General features: G+C 67.2%; 1 protein-coding gene across 1 annotated transcript in view; it reads right to left on the reverse strand.

The window, feature by feature from the left end:
* Positions 1-22293, reverse strand: part of HCFC1 (host cell factor C1) — a 33983-nt gene that overhangs the window by 3644 nt on the left and 8046 nt on the right. The window contains 26 exon segments of the mRNA XM_066984566.1: positions 387-569; positions 2390-2521; positions 3167-3282; positions 3327-3358; positions 4062-4222; positions 4412-4449; positions 4794-5001; positions 5004-5264; positions 6501-6661; positions 6763-6873; positions 6876-8418; positions 9492-9712; positions 9937-10075; positions 10173-10315; positions 10412-10631; positions 11387-11491; positions 12306-12533; positions 14305-14502; positions 16175-16335; positions 17366-17603; positions 17605-17825; positions 19292-19361; positions 19363-19472; positions 19550-19642; positions 19803-19816; positions 20209-20293. Of these exon segments, the coding sequence (XP_066840667.1) occupies positions 387-569; positions 2390-2521; positions 3167-3282; positions 3327-3358; positions 4062-4222; positions 4412-4449; positions 4794-5001; positions 5004-5264; positions 6501-6661; positions 6763-6873; positions 6876-8418; positions 9492-9712; positions 9937-10075; positions 10173-10315; positions 10412-10631; positions 11387-11491; positions 12306-12533; positions 14305-14502; positions 16175-16335; positions 17366-17603; positions 17605-17825; positions 19292-19361; positions 19363-19472; positions 19550-19642; positions 19803-19816; positions 20209-20293 (5192 nt within the window).

Genomic DNA, 22293 nt, shown 5'->3' on the forward strand with positions numbered 1-22293 from the left:
TTGGGGACGGGGACAAAAACGGGGACCCCGTGGGGACCCGGGGATGGGGACAGGTACGGGGACGTTGTGGGGACATTTTGGGGCCAGAGACGGGTACAGGGACCCCGAGGGGACCCGAGGTGATGGGGACAAGAATGGGGACCCCAAGGGGATGGGGACAGGTATGGGGACATTGCGGGGACATTTTGGGGACGGGGATGAGTACGGGGACCCCGCAGGGACGGGGACAGGTATGGGGACATTGTGGGGCTGGGGACAAGAATGGGGACGTTGTGGGGACGTTTTGGGGCCGGGGACGAGAACGGGGACCCCGCGGGGACCCGAGGGGCCGGGGCCAGGCGCGGTGACCCCGTGGGGACCCCGAGGCGCCCCCCCCCCCCCGGCACCTTGCTGATCTTGATGGCGCAGGGCGCGCCGGGGAAGCCGGGCAGGCAGGTCTTGAAGGCGGAGACGTCGGAGAAGGGCCCGCGGCCGCAGGCGTTGAGCCCGGCCACGCGGAACTTGTACGCCGTGCCCGGCTGCAGCTCCTGGCGCTTCAGCTGCGAGTGGTCGGGGGGCGCCGCGTCCTCCTGCGGGGGGGGACACCGGTAAGGGACGTTAAAGGGACGTGGGGACGCCCCGGGGACACCCGTACGGGACAGGGGGACGCCCCGGGGCGCTCGTAAGGGACATGAGAAGACCGTAAGGGACTTTGGGACACCCACAAGGGGCATCCAAAAGCCACAAGGGACGTTGGGATGCCCATAAGGGACACGGGGACGCCCTGGGGACACTCGTAAGGGACGTTAACAGGCTATAAGGGACTCTGGGGTGTCCGTAAGGGACATTTAAGGGCCATCAGAAACTTTGGGACACCATAAGGGACAGGGGGTGGCCGTAAGGGACATGGGGACCCCTTGGGGACACCCAGAAGGGACACTAGAAGGCCATAAGGGACTTTGGGTCACCCCTAAGGGACAGGGGGACACCCGTAAGGGACAGTGGATGGCCATAAGGGACAGGGGGATGCCTTGGGGACACCCGTAAGGGACATTAAAAGGCCATAAGGGACGCGGGGACACCCTGGGGACACCCATAAGGGACATTAACAGCCCATGAGGGACTTTGGGGTGCTCGTAAAGGCCCTGGGGACCCCGTAAGGGACATTAAAAGGTCGTAAAGGAATTTGGGATGTCCCTAAGGGACACGGGGACACCCATAGGGACACCCGTAAGGTCCTGGGGACGTCCATAGGGGACAGAGGAGCACCCATAGGGGCCATGGGGACACCCATAAGGGGACAGAGGAGCGCCCATAGGGGCCATGGGGACACCCATAAGGGGACATAGGGACACCCATAGGGGACATAGGAGCGCCCATAGGGGCCATGGGGACACCCATAGGGGACAGAGGAGCACCCATAGGGGCCATGGGGACACCCATAGGGGACGGAGGAGCACCCATAGGGGACAGAGGAGATGCCCATAATGTCCTGGGGACACCCATAAGGTCCTAGGGACATCCATAGGGGACGGAGGAGCACCCATAGGGGACAGAGGAGATGCCCATAATGTCCTGGGGACACCCATAAGGTCCTAGGGACATCCAGAGGGGACAGAGGAGCACCCATAGGGGCCATTGCGACACCCAGAAGGGGACAGAGGAGCACCCACAGGGGACAGAGGAGCGCCCATAGGGGCCATGGGGACACCCATAGGGGCCATGGGGACATCCAAAGGGGACATAGGAGCACCCATAAGGGCCATGGGGACACCCATAGGGGCCATGGGGACACCCATAAGGGGACAGAGGAGCACCCATAGGGGACAGAGGAGCGCCCATAGGGGACAGAGGAGTTGCCCATAATGTCCTGGGGACACCCATAAGGTCCTGGGGACATCCATAGGGGACATAGGAGCACCCACAGGGGACAGAGGAGCGCCCATAGGGGCCATGGGGACACCTATAAGGTCCTGGGGACACCCATAGGGGATGGAGGAGCACCCATAGGGGACGGAGGAGCACCCATAAGGTCCTGGGGACATCCATAGGGGCCATAGGAGCACCCATAGGGGCCATGGGGACACCCATAGGGGCCATGGGGACACCCATAGGGGACAGAGGAGCGCCCATAGGGGCCATGGGGACACCCATAAGGTCCTGGGGACACCCATAAGGTCCTAGGGACATCCATAGGGGACGGAGGAGCACCCACAGGGGACAGAGGAGCACCCACAGGGGACAGAGGAGCACCCACAGGGGCCATGGGGACACCCATAAGGTCCTGGGGACACCCATAGGGGACAGAGGAGCACCCATAGGGGCCATGGGGACACCCATAGGGGACCCGGGGACACCTATAGGGGACTGGGGACCCCCTAGGGGACCGGGGCCCCCCCAGGGGACTCACGTCGGGGGCGGGCGCGTCGGCGGGCGGCAGGAAGAAGTGGGTGACCAGCATGGTGGTGCCCTTGATGACGCCCACGTCGAACCACTGCTGCTCCTTGCGGGGGCGCCTTGGGGGCGCCGACGGGTCCGGCTTCTGGGGGGGGGGACACACATGGCACCGGGACCCCAGCCCCGCCCGGGGGACCCCACACGCGCCCCATGGATGGCCCCAGAGCCCCCCGCCCAGCCCCACGGCAGCCCCCAGACCCCCCCGGAAGCCCCTCAGCACCCCCACAGGGCCCCCAGCACCCCATAAAAGCCCCCCACACCTCCCTGGCCCTACAACTGCCCCATGACCACCCCCCAGCCCCATAACGACTCCATAACCGCCCCATAACCACCCCCCAGCCCTACAACCACCCTATAACCACCCCAAAACCCCCCCAGCCCCACAACCACCCCTATAACCACCCCACAACCACCCCATAGCCCCCCCAGCCCCCCTCCAGTCCCCCCAGCCCCACAACCACCCCATAACCAACCCCCCCAGCCCCATAATCACCCCATAACCACCCCCCAACCCCCTAACCACCCCATAACCACCCCAGCCCCACAACCACCCCATAACCAACCCCCCAGCCCCCCCAGCCCCCCCACCACCCCACAACCACCCCATAACCAACCCCCCTGCCCTCCCCACCCCCCCAGCCCCACAACCACCCCATAACCAACCCCCCCAGCCCCCCCCCCCAGCCCCACAACCACCCCCCAGCCCCCCCCGCCCCCCGGCCCCCCTCACCACGGGCGCCCCCTCGATGCCGTTGGCCACCTCCGCCAGGGCCGCGGCCGCCTGCAGCTTGGCCGGGCTGGGCCCCACCACGGGCGGGGGGCACGAAGGGGCTGGGGGGGCCAGGCCTGGGGGGGGAAGGGGGGGCACAGTCAGCGAGGACCCCCCGCACCCAGGGCACCCCCAGACCCCCGGAGAGGGGGCCTAGGGGCACCGCCCCCCCCAAAAAGGGACCTCACAAACCCAGGTGCTCCCCCCACGCACTGGGACCCCCCAAATATCCCAGTGCCCCCCCCCATTAATTGGGATCCCCCCATTAATTGGGAACCCCCCAATATCCAGGCCCCCCCCAATTAATTGGGATTCCCCCATTAATTGGGACCCCCCATTAATTGGGACCCCCATTAATTGGCAACCCCCCCAATATCCAGCCCCCCCATTAATTGGGACCCCCCACTAATTGGGACCCCCCCACTAATTGGGACCCCCCCCCATATCCAGGTGCCCCCCATTAATTGGGACCCCCCAAACCCAGCTGCCCCCCCCCAGCCCCCCAACCCCCCCCAAATCTCCCCCAGCCCCCCCTCCCAACTCTGTCAGTGGGGGCAGCAGCCCACCAGGGGTCCCAGCCCCCCCCCCAGCCCCCCAAATTTCCCCAGCCCCCCCCCAAATCTCCCCCCCCCCCCAACTATCACCATCAGTGGGGGGGGGGCAGCAGCCCACCAGGGGTCCCGCCCCCCCCAGCCCCCCCAAATTTCCCCAGCCCCCCCAAATCTCCCCCAGCCCCCCCCCCCCCCCAACTATCACCATCAGTGGGGGGGGGGGCCAGCAGCCCACCAGGGGTCCCGCCCCCCCAGCCCCCCCAGCTCCCCCCAATATCCCCCCCAAGCCCCCCCCGAGCTCTCACCGTCGGCGGGGGGGGCAGCAGCCCTCCGGGGGTCCCGGGGGCCCCCCCAGCTCCCCCAGCCCGTTGGCGTCGGCGGCCGGGTCGTTGAGGCTGTCGGCGGGGGCCAGCGCCTCGGTGGGCAGCTGGGGGGGGCGGCGGCGGCCGGGGGGGGCCGGGGGGGCGGGGGGGCCGGGGGGTCCCGGCGGTCTGGGGGGCCGGGGGGGCGGCGGCGGCGGCGGCGGCCGCCTCCTGCAGCTGCTGCTGCTGCACCAGCGCCGCCAGCTCCTGCTGCGTCAGCACGATGGGGATGGCCCCGGGGGGCCCTCGGGGGGTCGGCGCCCAGCGGGGGCAGGTCGGGGGGGCCGGGGGGGCCCCCCGGGCTCGCCGCTGTCCAGGGGCTCCGCTGCGCCTGGGGGGGGGAAGGAGAGGGGTTACGGGGGTTACGGGGGTTATGGGGGCGCCCAGGAAGCTGTGCCCCCCCCCCCCAGGGTCTCCTATCTCCCCCCCCATTTGCCCCACTGCCCTCCCACTGCCCCCCAAATCTCCCCCAGGACCCCCGTACCTCCCCCCACCCCCCCCATAACCCCCCCATTTCGCCCTAAACCTCCCATTTCCCCCCAAATCCTCCCTATGCTGCCCCATTTGCCCCCCGTATCCCCCCCCCCAACCCCCCGTATCCCCCCCCCCAAACCCCCCCGTATCCCCCTATAACGCCCCCAGATCCCCCCAGACCCCCCATTTCGCCCCCCTCACCCAGCACGGCCTGCTGGGCCGCCTGCAGCACAGCCTGGATGGCCAGGGCTTGCGCCGTCGCCTCCTCGCTGGCCGCCGCCGCCTGCGCCGCCGCCTCGGCCGCCGCCGTCACCGCCAGCTCCTCGGGGGTCAGCCCCGGCCCCCCCGGCCCCCCCAGGGGCGCCTCCGCCATCAGCTCGGGGGGCAGCGCCAGCCCCTCGCCCGCCCCCCCCGCCGGGGGCTGGGGGGGGGCCAGGACCACCGGCGAGGCCCCCGGGGGCTCCGGGGAGCCGGGGGGGGGCGGTGGCGGAGGAGGAGGAGGAGGAGGAGGAGGAGGAAGGAGCTGGGGGGGCCGGGGGGGTCCCGGAGGATGGGGGGGGCGGGGGGGTGGGGGGGGTGGAGGAGGCGGCGGGGGGCTCCGGGGGGGATGGCTCCGGGGGGGGCGGGGGGCTCTTGGGGTGCCGGGGGGGGCTCCGTCAGCGAGGAGATGCTCTGGGGGGGGGGGGGGGGCAGTGGGTGAGTCCAAAGCGTCCCCAAATGGCCCCCCCAAATTCCTCTGGGCCCCCCCCATAACCCCCCCCGTGATCCCCCATGTCCCCAAGCCCCCCCCCAAGTCTCCCACCTCAACCTCAACCCCCCCCCAAATGCCCCCGAGCCCCCCCCAGATGCCCCCGATTTCCCTGGAAATGCCCCCAACCCCCCCCCCCCAATACCCCCCCAAATGCCCCCAATGTCCCTGTAAATGTCCCCAAGCCCCCCCGATGCCCCCCCAAATACCCCCAATGTCCCCCAAGCCCCCCCAAATGCCCCCAAGCCCCCTCAATGCCCCCCCAAATGCCCCCAATGTCCCCGTAAATGCCCCCAAGCCCCCCCAGTGTCCCCCCCAAATGCCCCCGAGCCCCCCCCAAATACCCCCAATGTCCCCCAAGCCCCCCCAAATGCCCCCAAGCCCCCCCAATGTCCCCCCAAATGCCCCCAATGTCCCCGTAAATGCCCCCAAGCCCCCCCAGTGTCCCCCCAAATGCCCCTGAGCCCCCCCCAAATACCCCCAATGTCCCTGTAAATACCCCCAAGCCCCCGCAATGTCCCCCCAAATGCCCCCAACCCCCCCTTAAATGCCCCCAAGCCCCCCCAGTGTCCCCCCAAATGCCCCCGAGCCCCCCCCAAATACCCCCGATGTCCCTGTAAATGCCCCCAAGCCCCCCCAATGTCCCCCCAAATTCCCCCAATGTCCCCGTAAATGCCCCCAACCCCCCCTCAAATGCCCCCAAGCCCCCCCAGTGTCCCCCCAAATGCCCCTGAGCCCCCCCCAAATACCCCCAACATCCCTGTAAATGCCCCCAAGCCCCCCCAATGTCCCCCCAAATGCCCCTGAGCCCCCCCAAATACCCCCGATGTCCCTGTAAATGCCCCCAAGCCCCCCCAGTGTCCCCCCAAATGCCCCTGAGCCCCCCCAAATACCCCCGACGTCCCTGTAAATGCCCCCAAGCCCCCCCAATGTCCCCCCAAATGCCCCCAATGTCCCTGTAAATACCCCCAAGCCCCCTCAATGCCCCCCCAAATGCCCCCAACCCCCCCTTAAATGCCCCCAAGCCCCCCCAGTGTCCCCCCAAATGCCCCCGAGCCCCCCCCAAATACCCCCGACGTCCCTGTAAATGCCCCCAAGACCCCCCAACGCCTGCCCATACACCCCCCAAACGCCCCCAAGCCCCCCCCCCCAACACTCACCGGCACGGCGGGCCCGGGGGCCGGCGTGGACTGGGTGACGGTGGTCACCGCCCGGGGCTGGGGGGCTCCGGCGGCACCGGGGCTGGGGGCGCCGGGGGGGGACCCCTCCCCGGGGGGGGGCTCGGGCTCCCCCTGCCCGTTGGCAGCCGGCGGGGGGGGGTCTGCGGGGAGAGATTTGGGGCGGAGGGTGAGCGAGGTGTGAGGGGGGGGTTGGGCAGAGCCCCCCCCCCCCCCCAAATCGGGGAGGGGGCCGCGGGGTCACCTTGGTTGGCGCCCATGCTGGCGGTGACGGTGGTGGCCGTGTGGGTCGTCCCCGTCTCGTGGGTCTCGCAGGGGGGGTTGGAGCAGCCGGGGGGGGGCGGCGTGGGGCTGGGGGGCCCGCGGGGGGCGCCCCCTCGGCCGGCGTGGCGGTGGTGCTGCCGGCGGCTGCGGCGTCGCGGGGCGGGGGGGGGGCCTGCTCGGCGGCCCCCCCGGCCCCCGTGGCGGTGGTGGCCGTGGTGGTCTCGTGGGTCTCGCAGGGGGGGTTGGAGCACGGCCGGGCCCCCGAGGCGCTCGCCGCGGTGCCGCCGGTGTCGGTGCCGGACCCCGGCCGCGCCCCCGAGGCCGTGGTGGTGGTGGCGGTGTTGGTGGTGCCGGTCTCGTGGGTCTCGCAGGGGGGGTTGGAGCACGGCCACGGCGCCGCGGCGGTGCTGCTGGTGGTGCTGGTGCTGGCGGCCGCGGCGCCGGCGGCCGCGCCGGGCCCGTCGCCCGAGGCCGTGGTGGTGGTGGCCGTGTTGGTGGTGCCGGTCTCGTGGGTCTCGCAGGGGGGGTTGGAGCACGGCCACGGCGCCGCCGGGGTTTGGCACGGCCGGGTTCTGTCCCCGGTGCGGTCGCCGTGGGCCACGGCCGGCGTCATGGTGGTGCCGGTGGCCGCGGTCTGCTGCGTGGCACAGGGGGCGCCGGGCAGCTCGCGGCCCGGGCAGGAGCAGGCGGTGGTGGCGGTGTTGGTGGTGCCGGTCTCGTGGGTCTCGCAGGGGGGGTTGGAGCACGGCCGGGCCCCCGGCGGCAGCGCGGTGGCGGCGCCGTCGGCGGCCGTCCCCGTCTCCTGACCTTCGCACGCGGCGCCGGAGCACGGCCGCGAGCCCGACGCCGTGGTGGTGGTGGCGGTGTTGGTGGTGCCGGTCTCGTGGGTCTCGCAGGGGGGGTTGGAGCACGGCCACGGCGCCGCGGTGCCGGCGGCCGTCCCCTGGCCGTCCCCGGGAGCGCCGGCGCCCAACCGCGATCCGGCCGCCGTGGTGGTGGTGGCGGTGTTGGTGGTGCCGGTCTCGTGGGTCTCGCAGGGGGGGTTGGAGCACACCAGGGCGACGGCGTCGGCGGCGGTCGCGGCGTCGCCGGCGGGCGCCGAGCACGGCAGCGCCCGCGCCGTCATGGTGGTGCCGGTGGCGGCGGTCTGCTGGGTGGCGCAGGGGGCGGCGCGGCGCGGCGCGGCCTCGCGGCTCTCCTCGGCGCAGAGCCGGGCGCCGGCGGTGGTGGCGGTGTTGGTGGTGCCGGTCTCGTGGGTCTCGCAGGGGGGGTTGGCGCAGACCCTGACGGCGGTGCCGGCGGCGGCGCCGGGGGGCAGCCCCTCGGGGGGGCTCTCGCAGAGGAGCTGGAGCTGCCCAGCGCCGGGGGGCAGCGCGCCGACGTTGGCCACCACGCTGGTGGTGGCGGTGTTGGTGGTGCCGGTCTCGTGGGTCTCGCAGGGGGGGTTGGAGCACACCAGGGTGACGGTGCCGGGGGTCCCCTCCGCCTGCCCCCCGCCCTCGGCCAAGGCGGCGGCGGCCGCCGGCTGCTCGGCCGTGGGGGAGGCCAGGATGGAGACCGGGAGGTCGTGCACCGGCTGCGCCTCCACCCCGCTCGGCGTCGTGATCAGCGTCACCTGCGTGGGCTGGGACACGGGCTGCCGCCCGTCCGCGGCGTCACCCACACCGCGCGCCCCTCCCGGCACCCCTGGACCCCCGTCGGGGTCCCCCACCCCACACTGGGCCCCGTTGTCACGTTGCTCCGCACCCGGAGGTCCCAAGGGGCCTGGTGGTGGCCCACGGACACGTCTACGCCACCCGTGGCCACGTCCACCCAAAGCCATGGCCACGTCTACCCAACCCCCGCGGCCTTGTCCCCAAGCACCCATGGGTCTCTGGTGACCACAAGACCCCCGATGACCCCCAAGGTCCTATCGATGACCCATGGCCACGTCTACGTCAACCATGGCCACGTCTACCCAACCCCATGACATCTATGCAACCCATGGCTATGTCTACCCAACCCCACGGCCCCACCCCCAAGCACCCATGGGTGTCTGGTGACCACAAGTCCCCCAGTGTCCCCCAAGGGCCTGCCGTTGACCCATGGCCACGTCTACGCCAACCACGGCCACGTCTACGCCAACCATGGCCACGTCTACGCCAACCATAGCCGTGTCTACCCAACCCCATGACATCTACGCCAACCATGACCGTGTCTACCCAACCCCACGGCCGTGTCCCCAAGCACCCATGGGTGTCTGGTGACCACAAGTCCCCCGTTGACCCCCAAGGGCCTGCCGATGACCCATGGCCACGTCTACGTCAACCATGACCACGTCTACGCCAACCATGGCCACGTCTACGTCAACCACAGCTGTGTCTACCCAACCCCATGACACCTACACCAACCATGACCACGTCTACCCAACCCCACGGCCGTGTCCCCAAGCACCCATGGGTGTCTGGTGACCACAAGTCCCCCGATGACCCCCGAGGTCCTGCCGATGACCCATGGCCACGTCTACGTCAACCATGACCACGTCTACCCAACCCCATGGCCATGTCTACACCAACCACAACCACATCTACCCAACCCCATGACGTCTACACCAACCGTGACCACGTCCACCCAACCCCACGGCCGTGTCCCCAAGCACCCACGGGTCTCCGGTGACCCCAAGCCCCCCATGCCACCCCCGGGGCCCCCCCCGGCGACCGCGGCGCTCACCTGCATGGTGATGGTGGGCGTGCCGAGCCCGCCGGCGGCCGTCATGGTGGTCTGGGCGGCCGAGACGGTGATGGCGGCGGGGTTGAGGACCTGGCTGGAGAGCGTGGCGATGGTGCCCAGCGTGGTGATGGGGGTGGCCAGCGAGGCGCTGGTGCTGTGGCCCCCGGCCCCCGCCAGGCTGGTGGACACGGTGCCCGTCACCGTGCCCAGCGTGGTGACACCTGCGGGGGGGGGGGACACGGGACGCTTGTCACCTCTGGGGGGTGGCAGCGGGGGGGACGTCCCCACGGTGGGGGTGCCCCAAGGTCGTCCCCTCGTGCTGTTATCGGAACGCGTGGAGCTCAGGGCGCCCCTCGCCCCCCTCCCCAACCGATGAATGGGGGGGGAGGGGACACAGGGGACACCCCCAGCCCAGGACGCCCCCCGGGGTGCCACCAGCGCTCACCCGTGGTCCCCTTCACCACCAGCGTGGTGACGGTGGGCTTGACGGCCGAGACGGTGACGGGTGTCACCAGGCGGACGCCCCCCATGGGCACCGTGCGCAGGATGGTGCCCGGCTGCCCGGGGGCGCCCTTCAGAACCACCTAAAAAAGGGGGAAAAAGGTTAAAAAAAAAAAAAAGGACGAAAATGGAGAGGTGGGGGGGTGCCGCGGGTAGCGCGGGGGGGGTCCCGGCGCCCACCTGCGTCACCCCCTGCTGCCCGTGGCCCGTGGCCAGCTTGGGGACGGCGGTGATGATCTTGGCGGGGGTGCCGGTGCCGGACGTCATGACCTTGGTGGTGATGATGGTGATGGGCGACTTGATGCCGGGGCTGCTGGTGACGCCTTGGGGGAGGGGGGGGGGACACAGGGACGAAAGGAGGGGGTCAGGGTGGTCCCTGTGCGCCCCCCCCGCGGTCCCAGAGGCCCCCCGGCGCTCACCGGTGGCCCCCGACTGGGTGATGATGGCCGACATGGGGATGGTCTTGATGATGGTGGTGGTGCCGGGCTTGGTGGTGCTGGGCGAGACGCTGCTGATGCCCAGGATGGTGGGCTTGGGGGGCGCCCCCCCCGCCTGCGTGGTGCTCAGGATGGTGGGGGGCTTCCCGTCCGCCGACGTCACCAGCTTCAGGATGGTCCCGGCCGGCAGCGGCCCCTTGGTCTGCGGGGGGGGGGGGTTAATTAGGGGGGGGTTCGGAAAGGAAGGGGTTAATTTTGGGGTGGGGGGGATTGGGAGTAATTTGGGGAGGGAAGGGTTAATTTGGGGAGGGAAGGGTTAATTTGGGGAGGGGGATCTGGGGGGGCTCACCTGGACAATCTGGGTGATGGGCTTAATTAGGGGTGTTAATTAATTGGGGGACTCACCTGGATGATCTGGGTGATGGGTTTAATTGGGGGGGTTAATTAGGGGTGTTAATTAATTGGGGGACTCACCTGGATGATCTGGGTGATGGGTTTAATTGGGGGGGTTAATTAGGGGTGTTAATTAATTGGGGGGCTCACCTGGATGATCTGGGTGATGGGTTTAATTGGGGGGGTTAATTAGGGGTGTTAATTAATTGGGGGGCTCACCTGGATGATCTGGGTGATGGGTTTAATTGGGGGGGTTAATTAGGGGTGTTAATTAATTGGGGGGCTCACCTGGATGATCTGGGTGATGGGTTTAATTGGGGGGGTTAATTAGGGGTGTTAATTAATTGGGGGGCTCACCTGGATGATCTGGGTGATGGGTTTAATTGGGGGGGTTAATTAGGGGTGTTAATTAATTGGGGGGCTCACCTGGATGATCTGGGTGATGGGTTTAATTGGGGGGGTTAATTAGGGGTGTTAATTAATTGGGGGGCTCACCTGGATGATCTGGGTGACGGGGTTAATTAGGAGAAGATTAATTAGCGGTGTTAATTAGGGGGGGCTCACCTGGATGATCTGGGTGACCGGCCCGGTGGACGCCTGCCCGGTGACGGCCGAGGTCTGCACGGGCTTGGTCTGCACCACGGACATCACCTTGCCCAGGTTAGAGATCTGGGGGGGCAGTCGGGGGGGCAGGACCCCCCCCAGACAGTTAACCCCCCCAAAACGGGGAGATTTATGGGGTCAGGACCCCCCCCGGCCAGTTAACCCCCCCAAAACCGGGAGATTTATGGGGTTAGGACCCCCCCAGGTCATTCAACCCCCCCAAAACCAGGTGATTTACGGGGTTAGGACCCTGTTTAATCCCCCCCAAACGGGGAGATTTATGGGGTTAGGACCCCCCCCCAAACCCCTCAGGTACCCCAAAACAAGGGGATTTATGGGGTTAGGCCCCCCCCAGCCCATTTAACCCCCCAAAACCTGACGATCTATGGGGTTAGGCCCCCCCAGGCCATTTAACCCCCCCAAACCCAGGGGATTTATGGGGTTAGGACCCCCCCCCCCGACCATTTGGTCCCCCAAACCCAGGCAATTTACAGGATTAAGACCCCCCCCCCAGCCCATTTAACCCCCCAAAACCGGGATTTATGGGGTTAGTTCCCTCCCCAGATCATCTGGTCCCCCAAACCCATGGAATTTATGGGGTTAGGCCCCCCCCAGCCCATTTAACCCCCCAAAACCTGACGATCTACGGGGTTAGGGCCCCCCCAGCCCATTTAACCCCCCCAAAACCGGGATTTATGGGGTTAGGACCCCCCCCCCCCCCGATCATCTGGTCCCCCAAACCCACGGAATTTATGGGGTTAGGCCCCCCCAGCCCATTTAACCCCCCAAAACCTGACGATCTACGGGGTTAGCCCCCCCCCGGCCCATTTAAGCCCCCCAGAAGCAGAATATTTACAGGGCAGGCCCCCCCCCGACTCACCAGGGCGCTGCCCCCCGGCACGGAGATGGGGCTCTTGACCAGGGTGATGGTCTTGGTGACGCCCCCCACCACCGTGGTCATCACCTGCGCCTGCTGCGCCACCGTCACCGTCCCCGACTTGTGCACGGTGATGATGGGCCGCGTGCCCGTGTTGGTGGCCGGCGCCCCCCCCGACGTCCCCACCGCCGCCGCCGCCGTCTTCAGCATCCGCGTGGCCGGGTTGCTCACCTGGGGGATGGGGGGGGCACATCAGTTTAGGGGAAAAAGGCCCCGGATCGGTGGCCGCGGCGGTGTGCGCGCTTTGGGGGGGAATGGCCCCAGATTGGCGTGCCCGGTGGTGGCCCCGCTTTGGGGGCAAACGTCCCCAAATTGGTTTCCCTGTCCTTGTCGGCGTCCCTGCTTTGGGGGCAAACGTCCCCAAATCGGTGTCCCCATCCCCTCTGGGGTCAAATGTCCCCAAACTGGTGTCCCCGTCCCCTTTGGGGGCAAACGTCCCCAAATCGGTGTCCCTGTCCCCTTTGGGGTCAAATGTCCCCAAACTGGTGTCCCCATCCCCTTTGGGGTCAAATGTCCCCAAATTGGTGTCCCCATCCCCTTTGGGGGCAAATGTCCCCAAACTGGTGTCCCCATCCCCTTTGGGGTCAAATGTCCCCAAATTGGTGTCCCCATCCCCTTTGGGGGCAAATGTCCCCAAACTGGTGTCCCCATCCCCTTTGGGGTCAAATGTCCCCAAATTGGTGTCCCCATCCCCTTTGGGGGCAAATGTTCCCAAATCGGTGCCCCTGTTCCCTTTGGGGGCAAACGTCCCCAAATTGGTGTCCCTGACCCCGTCGGCTTCCCCAATTTGGGGGCAAATGTTCCCAAATCGGTGCCCCTGTTCCCTTTGGGGGCAAACGTCCCCAAATCGGTGTCCCTGACCCCGCCGGCTTCCCCAATTTGGGGGCAAATGTTCCCAAATCGGTGCCCCTGTTCCCTTTGGGGGCAAATGTCCCCAAATCCATGACCCCATTGGTGTCCCTGCTTTGGGGGCAAATGTCCCCAAATTGGTGTCCCCGTCCCCTTTGGGGGCAAATGTCCCCAAATCAGTGTCCCTGACCCTGTTGGCTTCCCCAATTTGGGGGCAAATGTCCCCAAGTCTGCATCCTCATCCCCACTTTGGGGGCGAATGTCCCCAAATCTGTGTCCCTGTCCCCACTGGTGCCCCCACTTTGGGGGCAAACATCCCCAAGTAGGTGTCCCCATTCCTGTTTTGGGGGCAAACGTCCCCAAATCGGTGTCCCTGTCCCTGTTGGTGTCCCCACTTTGGGGGCAAACATCCCCGAATTTGTGTCCCCATCCCTGTCGGTGCCCCTGCTTTGGGGGCAAATGTCCCCAAATCCGTGTCCCCGTTGGTGCCCCCACTTTGGGCACAAACGTCCCCAAATCTGTGTCTCCAACCCCGTTGGTGCCCCCCTTTTGGAGGCAAACGTTCCCAAATCTGTGTCCCCATCCCCACCGGTGCCCCCCCTTTGGGGCCAAACGTCCCCAAATTGGTGTCCCTGTCCCGTCTGGGAGAAAACATCCCCAAATTGGTTTCCCTGTCCCTCTCAGTGCTCCCACTTTGGGGACAAATGTCCCCAAACCTGCATCCCTGACCCCGTCGGCGTCCCTGATTTGGGGGAAATGTCCCCAAATCTGCATCCCCGTCACCACTTTGGGGGCAAATGTCCCCAGATGTGCGTTCCCATCCCCAAATCGGTGTCCCTGTCCCCTTTGGGGGCAAACGTCCCCAAATCGGTGTCCCTGTCCCCTTCGGGGGCAAACGTCCCCAAATCGGTGTCCCCATCCCTGTCGGTGCCCCTGCTTTGGGGGCAAATGTCCCCAAATTGGTGTCCCTGTCCCCGTCAGTGCCCCTGCTTTGGGGCCAAACGTCCCCAAATCGGTGCCCCTGTCCCTGCTCTGGGTGCAAGCGTCCCCAGATCCGTGTGCCCCCCCCCAAATAACGTCCCCGGGCCCTCACCATGACCGGGGACGAGGCCACCTTGACGGTGGCGGGCAGCGTGGTGGCCCCGGGGGTGACGGCCACCGTCTTGACGATGGTGGCCCCGGCGGGGACGCTGAGCACGGTGGGCGCCGACGCCGGGGGGATTTTCTGCGTGGCCGCCGCCGCCGCTGCCAGCGCCGCCATGCCGCTCATCTGCGGGCTGCTGCCGATCACCTGCGGGCAAGGGACGGGGGGGGGACATCGGGGGACGTCAGGTGGCCCCCCAGGGACATCGGGGGGCACCCGGGGGACGTGGGGCGGCACCTCGGGGACACCGGGGGGACGCGGCCCCGGGGCTCCTGGGTGGCCCCCACGTTGCGTTGTGTGCCCCAAGGGCACTCGTTGGGTCCCCTCCGTGTCCCCTCCGTGTCCCTCTGTGTCCCCTGGGTGTCCCCTGGGTGTCCCCTGGGTGTCCCCTCCATGTCCCTGTGTCCCCTTGGTGTTCCCGTGTCCCGTTGTGTCCCCTCCATCTCCCCATGTCTCTACATCTTGTTGCGTCCCCTCCATGTCCCCATGTCCCGTTGTGCCCCCCACCGTGTCCCCTGGGTGTCCCCTGGGTGTCCCCTCCCTGTCGCCTCCTGCCCCAATGTCCCCTCCCTGTCCCCTCCACACCCACGTCCCGCCGTATTTAACCTCTGCGTGTCCCCCCCATGTCCCCTCAGGCCCCAATGTCCCCTTGTGTCCCACCACCTCCGCGCCCCCTTTATGACCCTAGACCTCCTCCGTGTGTCCCCCGTGTCCCCTCCGTGTCCCCTCAATGTCCCCACGTCTCATCGCGTCCCCTCCATGTCCCCCTGTGTCCCCCCACCCCATCCCCCCCACGTCCCCGTCCCTTCTCCGTGTCCCCCCATGTCCCCGTGTCCTTTCCCTGTCCCCAGCCCTTCTGTGTCCCCCCCATGTCCCCTCCGTGTCCCCAAATCCTCCCCGTGTCCCCTCCGTGTCATGTCCCCTCTGTGTCCACGTCCCTTCCACGTCCCCAAATCCCCTCCCCGTGTCCCCTCCCCATCCCCGTGTCCCCTCCCCGTGTCCCCATCCCTTCTGTACCCCCAAGTCCCCTCCGTGTCCCCAAATCCTCCCCGTGTCCCCTCCACGTCCCTTCCCCCTCCCCACGTCCTGTCCCCGTGTCCCCTCCGTGTCCCCATCCCTTTTGTGCTCCCAAGTCCCTTCCCTGTCCCCAAATCCCCCCCATGTCCCCTGTGTCCCCTCCCCTTCTGTGCTCTCCTGCCCCCTCCGTGTCCCCAAATCCCCTCCCCAACCCCCCCGTGTCCCCCTGTGTCCCCCCGTGTCCTTTCCCCGTCCCCACCTCTTCCGTGTTCCCTCCATTTCGTGTCCCCTCCCCGTCCCCCCAAATCCCCTCCGTGTCCCCATCCCTTCTGTGCTCCCACGTCCCCCCCGTCCCCAAATCCTCTCCGTGTCCCCCCCCACATCCCCCCCCCATCCCCACGTCCCCCCCCATCCCCAAATCCTCTGTGTCTCCCCCGTGTCCCCCCCATCCCCAAGTCCCCTCCGTGTCCCCAAATCCTCTCCATGTCCCCCCCCGCCTCCCCCCCATCCCCAAGTCCCCTCCACGCCCCCAAATCCCCTCCCCAAACCCTCCCCATGTCCCCCCCCATCCCCAACTCCCCCCCCCGTGTCCCCTCCACGTCCCCCCCGTGTCCCCAACCCCTTCCCGTGTCCCCCCCAATGTCCCCCCCATGTCCCCCCCATCCCCATGTCCCCTCCGTGTCCCCAAATCCCCTCCCCAAACCCTCCCCATGTCCCCCCCCCCGTCCCCAACTCCCCCCCCGTGTCCCCTCCACATCCCCCCCGTGTCCCCAACCCCCCCCGTGCCCCCCCCCCCGCTCACCGTGCCCTGGGGGCTCTGGCTGGGCACCACCATGCGCACGCCGGCGGGCAGGGACGTCACCGTCACCGGCGCCTTGCCCGGCTGCCCGGCCGAGCGCACCGTCACCAGGGGGGGCCCCGCCGCCGCGGGGGGGCCCGTCACCTTCAGCACCGCGGGGACGCCTGGGGGGGGCGCGGGGGGTCAGCGGGGGGGGCGTCCGGGGTCCCCCCACGTCCCCGTGGGCCCCCCTTTGTCCCCGAGCCCCCCACAGCTCCGTAACGCCCCCCCCAACCCTAAGTCCCCCCATGTCCCCATAACCCCCCCGAGACCCCCTTTGTCCCCAAGCCCCCCACACCCCCGTAACCCCCCCAACCCTAATCCCCCAATGTCCCCCTAACCCCTGCTTTGTCCCCAAGCCCCCCGAGTCCCCATAACCCCCCCTTTTTGTCCCCAAGGCCCCCCCACCCCCACAACCCCCCCACATCTCCCCTTTCTCCCCAAGCCCCCCCGCCCCCACAACCCCCCCAACATCCCCCCATGTCCCCCCTTTTGTCCCCAGGTCCCCCGTGTCCCCGTAACCCCCCCAACCCTAAATCCCCCCAAACCCCCATAACCCCCCCCACCCCCATAACCCCCCAAGTCCCCACATCCCCCCTTTGTCCCCAAGCCCCCCCCACCCCCATAACCCCCCCATCCCCCCTTTGTCCCCAAACCCCTTGTGTCCCCCCTTCGTCCCCAAGCCCCCCCCATCCCCTCTTCCTCCCCCTGCCCCCATAGCCCCCCCAAACCCCCCCAACTCCCCCAACCCCCCACATGCCCCCTTTGTCCCCAAGCCCCCCATGTCCCCTCTTCCTCCCCCTGCCCCCATAAACCCCCCAAACCCCCCAACTCCCCCAACCCCCCCATCTCCCCTTCGTCCCCAAGCCCCCCACGTCCCCTCTTCCTCCCCCTGCCCCCCATAAACCCCCCCAACTCCCCCCCCAACTCCCCCAAACCCCCCCCCAACCCCCAACTCCCCAGCCCCCCCCAACCCCCCAAACCCCCCCCCAACCCCCCAAACCCCCCCCAACTCCCCCAAACCCCCCCCAACCCCCAACTCCCCAGCCCCCCCCAACCCCACAACCCCCCCCCCAACCCCCCAACCCCCCCCCAACTCCCCCAAACCCCCCCCCCAGCCCCCCCAAACCCCCCCAGCCCCCCCCCAACCCTCACCGGGGGTCCGTGCCGCGCCGGCGGCGGGCAGGGGGCTGGCGGCGGCACCGGTCCCGGGGGGCAGCACCTGCAGCGCGGCGGCGGCGGCGGCACCAGTGCCACCAGTAGCGCCGCCAGCAGCACCAGTAGCGGCGGCGGCGGCTGGGGGGGGCGCCGGGGGGGCGGCGGCGGCGGCGGCGCTCGCGGGCAGCAGCGTGAGCCCCACGGGAGCCAGGGGCTGCTGCTGCTGCGGGGGGGGGGGCCGGGGGGGCGGCGGGGGCGGCGGCGGCGGGCGCGGGGCTCTTGGGGGGGTTGGCGGGCACCGAGGGCACCGGGGGGGGCGCGGGGGCGGCGGGGGGCAGCTCGTACTTCTGCAGCTGCAGCAGGTAGGAGTCGGCCGTGGGCACCGCGCCCCAGCTCACCTCCAGCGACGTCGTGTTGGCGCGCACCAGCTGCACGCGCGCCGGCGCGGGGGGGCGCTCTGCGGGGGGGGGGGGGGGGAAAGGGGGGTTCGGGGGGGGGAGAGAAAGGGGTTACGGGGTGGGGGGGGAGAGAAAAAGGGGTTATGGGGTGGGGGAAACGGGGTTCAGGGGGGAGAAATGGGGTGGGGGGAGAGAAAAAAATGGGGTTATGGGGGGCGGGGGTAGGGGGAGAGAAATGGGGTGGGGGGGGGAGAAATGGGGTGGGGGGGAGAGGGGAGGGGGAGAAATGGGGTGGGGGGGGACAGAAAAAGGGGATTCGGGGGAGAGAAAGGGGATGGGGGGGAGAAAAAAATGGGGTTGGGGGTGCGGGGGTAGGGGGAGAGAAAAAGGGGGTTCGGGGGGGGAGAGAAAGGGGGTTGGGGGGGAAATGGGGTGGGGGGAGAGAAAAAGGGGGTTGGGGAGTGGGGGGGAGAGAAATGGGGTTGGGGGGAGAGGAGAGGGAGAGAAATGGGGTGGGGGGGACAGAAAAAGGGGGTTCGGGAGAGAGAAAGGGGGTGGGGGGGAGAGAAGAAAATGGGGTGGGGGGGGTAGGGAGAGAGAGAAAAAGGGGGTTGGGGGGAGAGAAAAAGGGGTTATGGGGTGGGGGGGGAGAAAAAAAATGGGGTTAGGGGGTGGGGGGGACAGAAAAAGGGGGTTCAGGGAACAGAAAAAGGGGGTTGGGGGGAGAGAAATGGGGTGGGGGGGGAGAGGGGAGAGAGAAATATGCAGTGGGGGGAGAAATGGGGTGGGGGGGGAGAGAAAAATGGGGTTGGGGGGTGGGAGGGGAGAAAAAAATGGGGTTACAGGGTGGGGGAGAGAGAAATGGGGTGGGGGGGTGGGGGAGAGAAAAGAGCTGAGCATGCTGCAGGCTACCAAACGGGGGCTGCGCGCCCCCAGAGCGGCCCTGTGCACCCCAAAAGGGGCCGTGCACCCCGATACCAGGGCTGTGGACCCCAATAATGGCCCTGCGCACCCCCATAGCGGCCCTGCACACCCCAAAAGGGGCTGCGCACCCCGATACTAGAGCTGCGTGCCCCCATAATGGCCCTGTGCGCCCCCATAACAGCCCTGCGCACCCCAAAAGGGGCTGTGCACCCTGATATGGAGCTGTGCACCCCCATAATGGCCCTGTGCACCCCCATAGCAGCGCTGCGCACCCCAAAAGGAGCTGTGCACCCCGATACCAGGGCCGTGGACCCCAATAACGGCCCTGCGTGCCCCCATAGCGGCCATGCGCGCCCCAAAAGGGGCTGTGCACCCTGATATGGAGCTGTGCACCCCAATACTAGAGCTGCGCGCCCCCATAATGGCTCTGCATGCCCCCAAAGGGGCTGCGCACCCTGATACCAGGGCTGTGGACCCCAATAATGGCCCTGCGCACCCCAATAACGGCCCTGCGCGCCCCCATAGCGGCCCTGCGCGCCCCCGTATCCCCCCGGCGGTTTGGGGGTGCCGGGGGGGGGGTGCGCGTCTCCCCCCGACTCACCGGTCTCGAGGTACCAGAGGTCCTTGCAGCAGACCTGGTTGTTCCAGGCCTTGCGGTAGCCGTCGCGCCCCGCTCCAGATGTAGAGGCGCGTGGTGATGGCCACGGCGCAGTGCCCGGCGCGGGCGCGCGGGACGTTGTCCTCCAGGGTGTCCATCAGGATGGGCTCCCACGCCATCGAGTCTGGGGAGAAAAAACTTCATTTTAGGGCGTTTTGGGTTTTTTTGGGGGGGTTCGGGGGGGTCCGGGGGGGCTCTCACCCAGGTTGAGGCACGCCAGGGTGTTGGTGCACTTCCACTCCTTCTCGTGCGTCGCCACCTTCACGTCGTCCATCACCAGCGGCACCCAGCCCCGAACACGTACATCCTGGGGGGGGGGGGGGATTTTGGGGAGGGGGGGGCAGGGGAGCCCAAAATTTGGTTAAGGGGGGGGTACGGGGGGGGTAGGAGCACGGGAGTCCTCCCCGCGGAGCCCTGGGGGAGATTCAGGGATCCCCAGCGGCCCCCGCCCCCCCAAACACGTACATCCTGGGGGGGGGATTTTGGGGAGGGGGGGTCAGGGGAACCCCAAAATTTGGTTAAGGGGGGGTACGGGGGGGGTAGGAGCACGAGGAGTCCTCCCCGCAGAGCCCTGGGGGAGATTCGGGGATCCCCGGCGGCACCCGGCCCCCCAACACGGACATCTGGGGGGGGGGGGGGGGGGGGGGGCATTTCAGGGCCCCCCCAGGACCATTTTAGGACCCCCAGAACCACTTGAGGACCCCCGGGGCCATTTCGGGACCCCCTGGGGCCATTTTGGGGGACCCCCTGGGGCCATTTTGGGGACCCACACCCCCGGGGACCATTTCAGGCCCCCCCCAGCCCATTTGGGGCCCCCCCCCCACCCATTTTGTGCCCCCCCCGCCCATTTTGGCACCCACTTGTTGCCGATGGTGGTGGCCGAGTGCAGGCTGCGCGGCAGCGGCGCCACCCCGCTCAGGCTGGGCTTATTCCACGTCAGCGTCTCTGCCACGACAAAAACCCCCATAAAAACCCCAAAACCGCTCGGAGCGGCCCCCAAAATCGCCCGAATTCACCCCAAAATGCCCCTCACTTATGTCAAGGGTCCTAAAATAACCCAAAAACCACTCGGATCGGCCCCAAAATCGCCCAAATTCACCCCAAAAGGCTCCTCACCGATGTCGAGGATCCCAATAAAAACCCCAAAACTGCTCGGAGCGGCCCCAAAATCACCTGAATTCACCCCAAATGGTCCCTCACTGATGTCAAGGATCTCAATAAAAACCCTAAAACCACTTGGAGTGGCCCCAAATCCGCCCAGATTCACCCCAAAAGGCTCCTCACTGATGTCCAAGGTCCTAAAAAATCCCCAAAACTGCTCAGAGTGGCCCCAAAATCACCCAGATTCACCCCAAAGGGCTCCTCACCGATGTCAAGGATCCCAATAAAAACCCCAAAACTGCTCGGCGTGGCCCCAAAATCGCCCATTTTCACCCTAAAAGGCCCCTCACTGATGTCAAGGATCTCAATAAAAACCATAAAACCACTTGGAATGGCCCTAAAGTCGCCCAGATTCACCCCAAAAGGCCCCTCACTGATGTCAAGGGTTCTAAAAAAAACCCTAAAACTGCTCGGAGTGGCCCCAAAATCACCCAGATTCACCCCAAAAGGCTCCTCACCGATGTCGAGGATCCCAATAAAACCCCGAAAACTGCTCAGAGCGGCCCCAAAATCACCCAGATTCACCACAGAAGCCCCCTCACCGATGTCCAGAATCCCAATAAAAACCCCAAAACCACTCGGATCGGTCCCAAAACCGCCCGAATTCACCCCAAAAGGCCCCTCACCGATATCCGGGGTCCAGCGGTCGCCCAGGCGGCAGCCGCTCATGCCACCGTAGATGAGGAGCCGCGCGCGGCGGCATCGCAAAAACCCCAAGAAAACCCCCATAAAAACCCCAAAACCTCCCCAACCGGCCCCAAAACTACTCGAAGCGGACCCAAAATCGCCCGTTTTCATCCCAAAAGACCCCTCACCGATGTCGAGGGTCCCAATACAAACCCCAAAACCTCTCAGATCAGCCCCAAAGTCGCCCGTTTTCACCTCAAAAGGCCCCTCACCGATGTTGAGGGTCCCAAAAAAACCCAAAACCGCTTGGAGCGGCCCCAAAATCGCCTGAATTCACCCCAAAAGGCCCCTCACCGATGTCCAGGCTCCAGAGGTCACCCAGGCGGCAGTCGCTCATGCCGCCGTAGACGAGGAGCCGCGCGCGGCGGCATCGGAAAAACCCCCATAAAAACCCCAAAACCTCTCAGATCAGCCCCAAAACCGCTCGGATCGGCCCCAAAACCGCCCGTTTTCACCCCAAAAGGCCCCTCACCGATGTCGAGGGTCCAGAGGTCGCCCAGGCGGCAGCCGCTCATGCCGCCGTAGATGAGGAGCCGCGCGCGGCGGCATCGCAAAAACCCCCATAAAAACCCCAAAACCTCTCCGATCAGCCCCAAAACCGCTTGGAGCGGCCCCAAAATCGCCTGTTTTCAACCCAAAAGGCCCCTCACCGATGTCGAGGGTCCCAATAAAAACCCCAAAACCTCTCAGATCAGCCCCAAAATCACCCGTTTTCACCCCAAAAGGCCCCTCACTGATGTCAAGGGTTCTAAAAAAAACCCCAAAACTGCTCAGAGCGGCCCCAAAATCACCTGAATTCACCCCAAATGGCCCCTCATCGATGTCAAGGATCTCAATAAAAACCTTAAAACCACTTGGAGTGGCCCTAAAGTCACCCAGATTCACCCCAAAAGGCTCCTCACTGATGTCCAAGGCCCTAAAAAAACTCTAAAACCACTCAGAGTGGCCCCAAAATCGCCCGTTTTCACCCCAAAATGCCCCTCACCGATGTCGAGCGTCCAGAGGTCGCCCAGGCGGCAGCTGCTCATGCCGCCGTAGATGAGAAGCCGCGCACAGCGGCATCGCAAAAACCCCCATAAAACCCCCAAAACCTCCTG

Source organism: Anser cygnoides, chromosome 29, assembly GCF_040182565.1.
Source record: "Anser cygnoides isolate HZ-2024a breed goose chromosome 29, Taihu_goose_T2T_genome, whole genome shotgun sequence".
Taxonomy (NCBI): domain Eukaryota; kingdom Metazoa; phylum Chordata; class Aves; order Anseriformes; family Anatidae; genus Anser; species Anser cygnoides.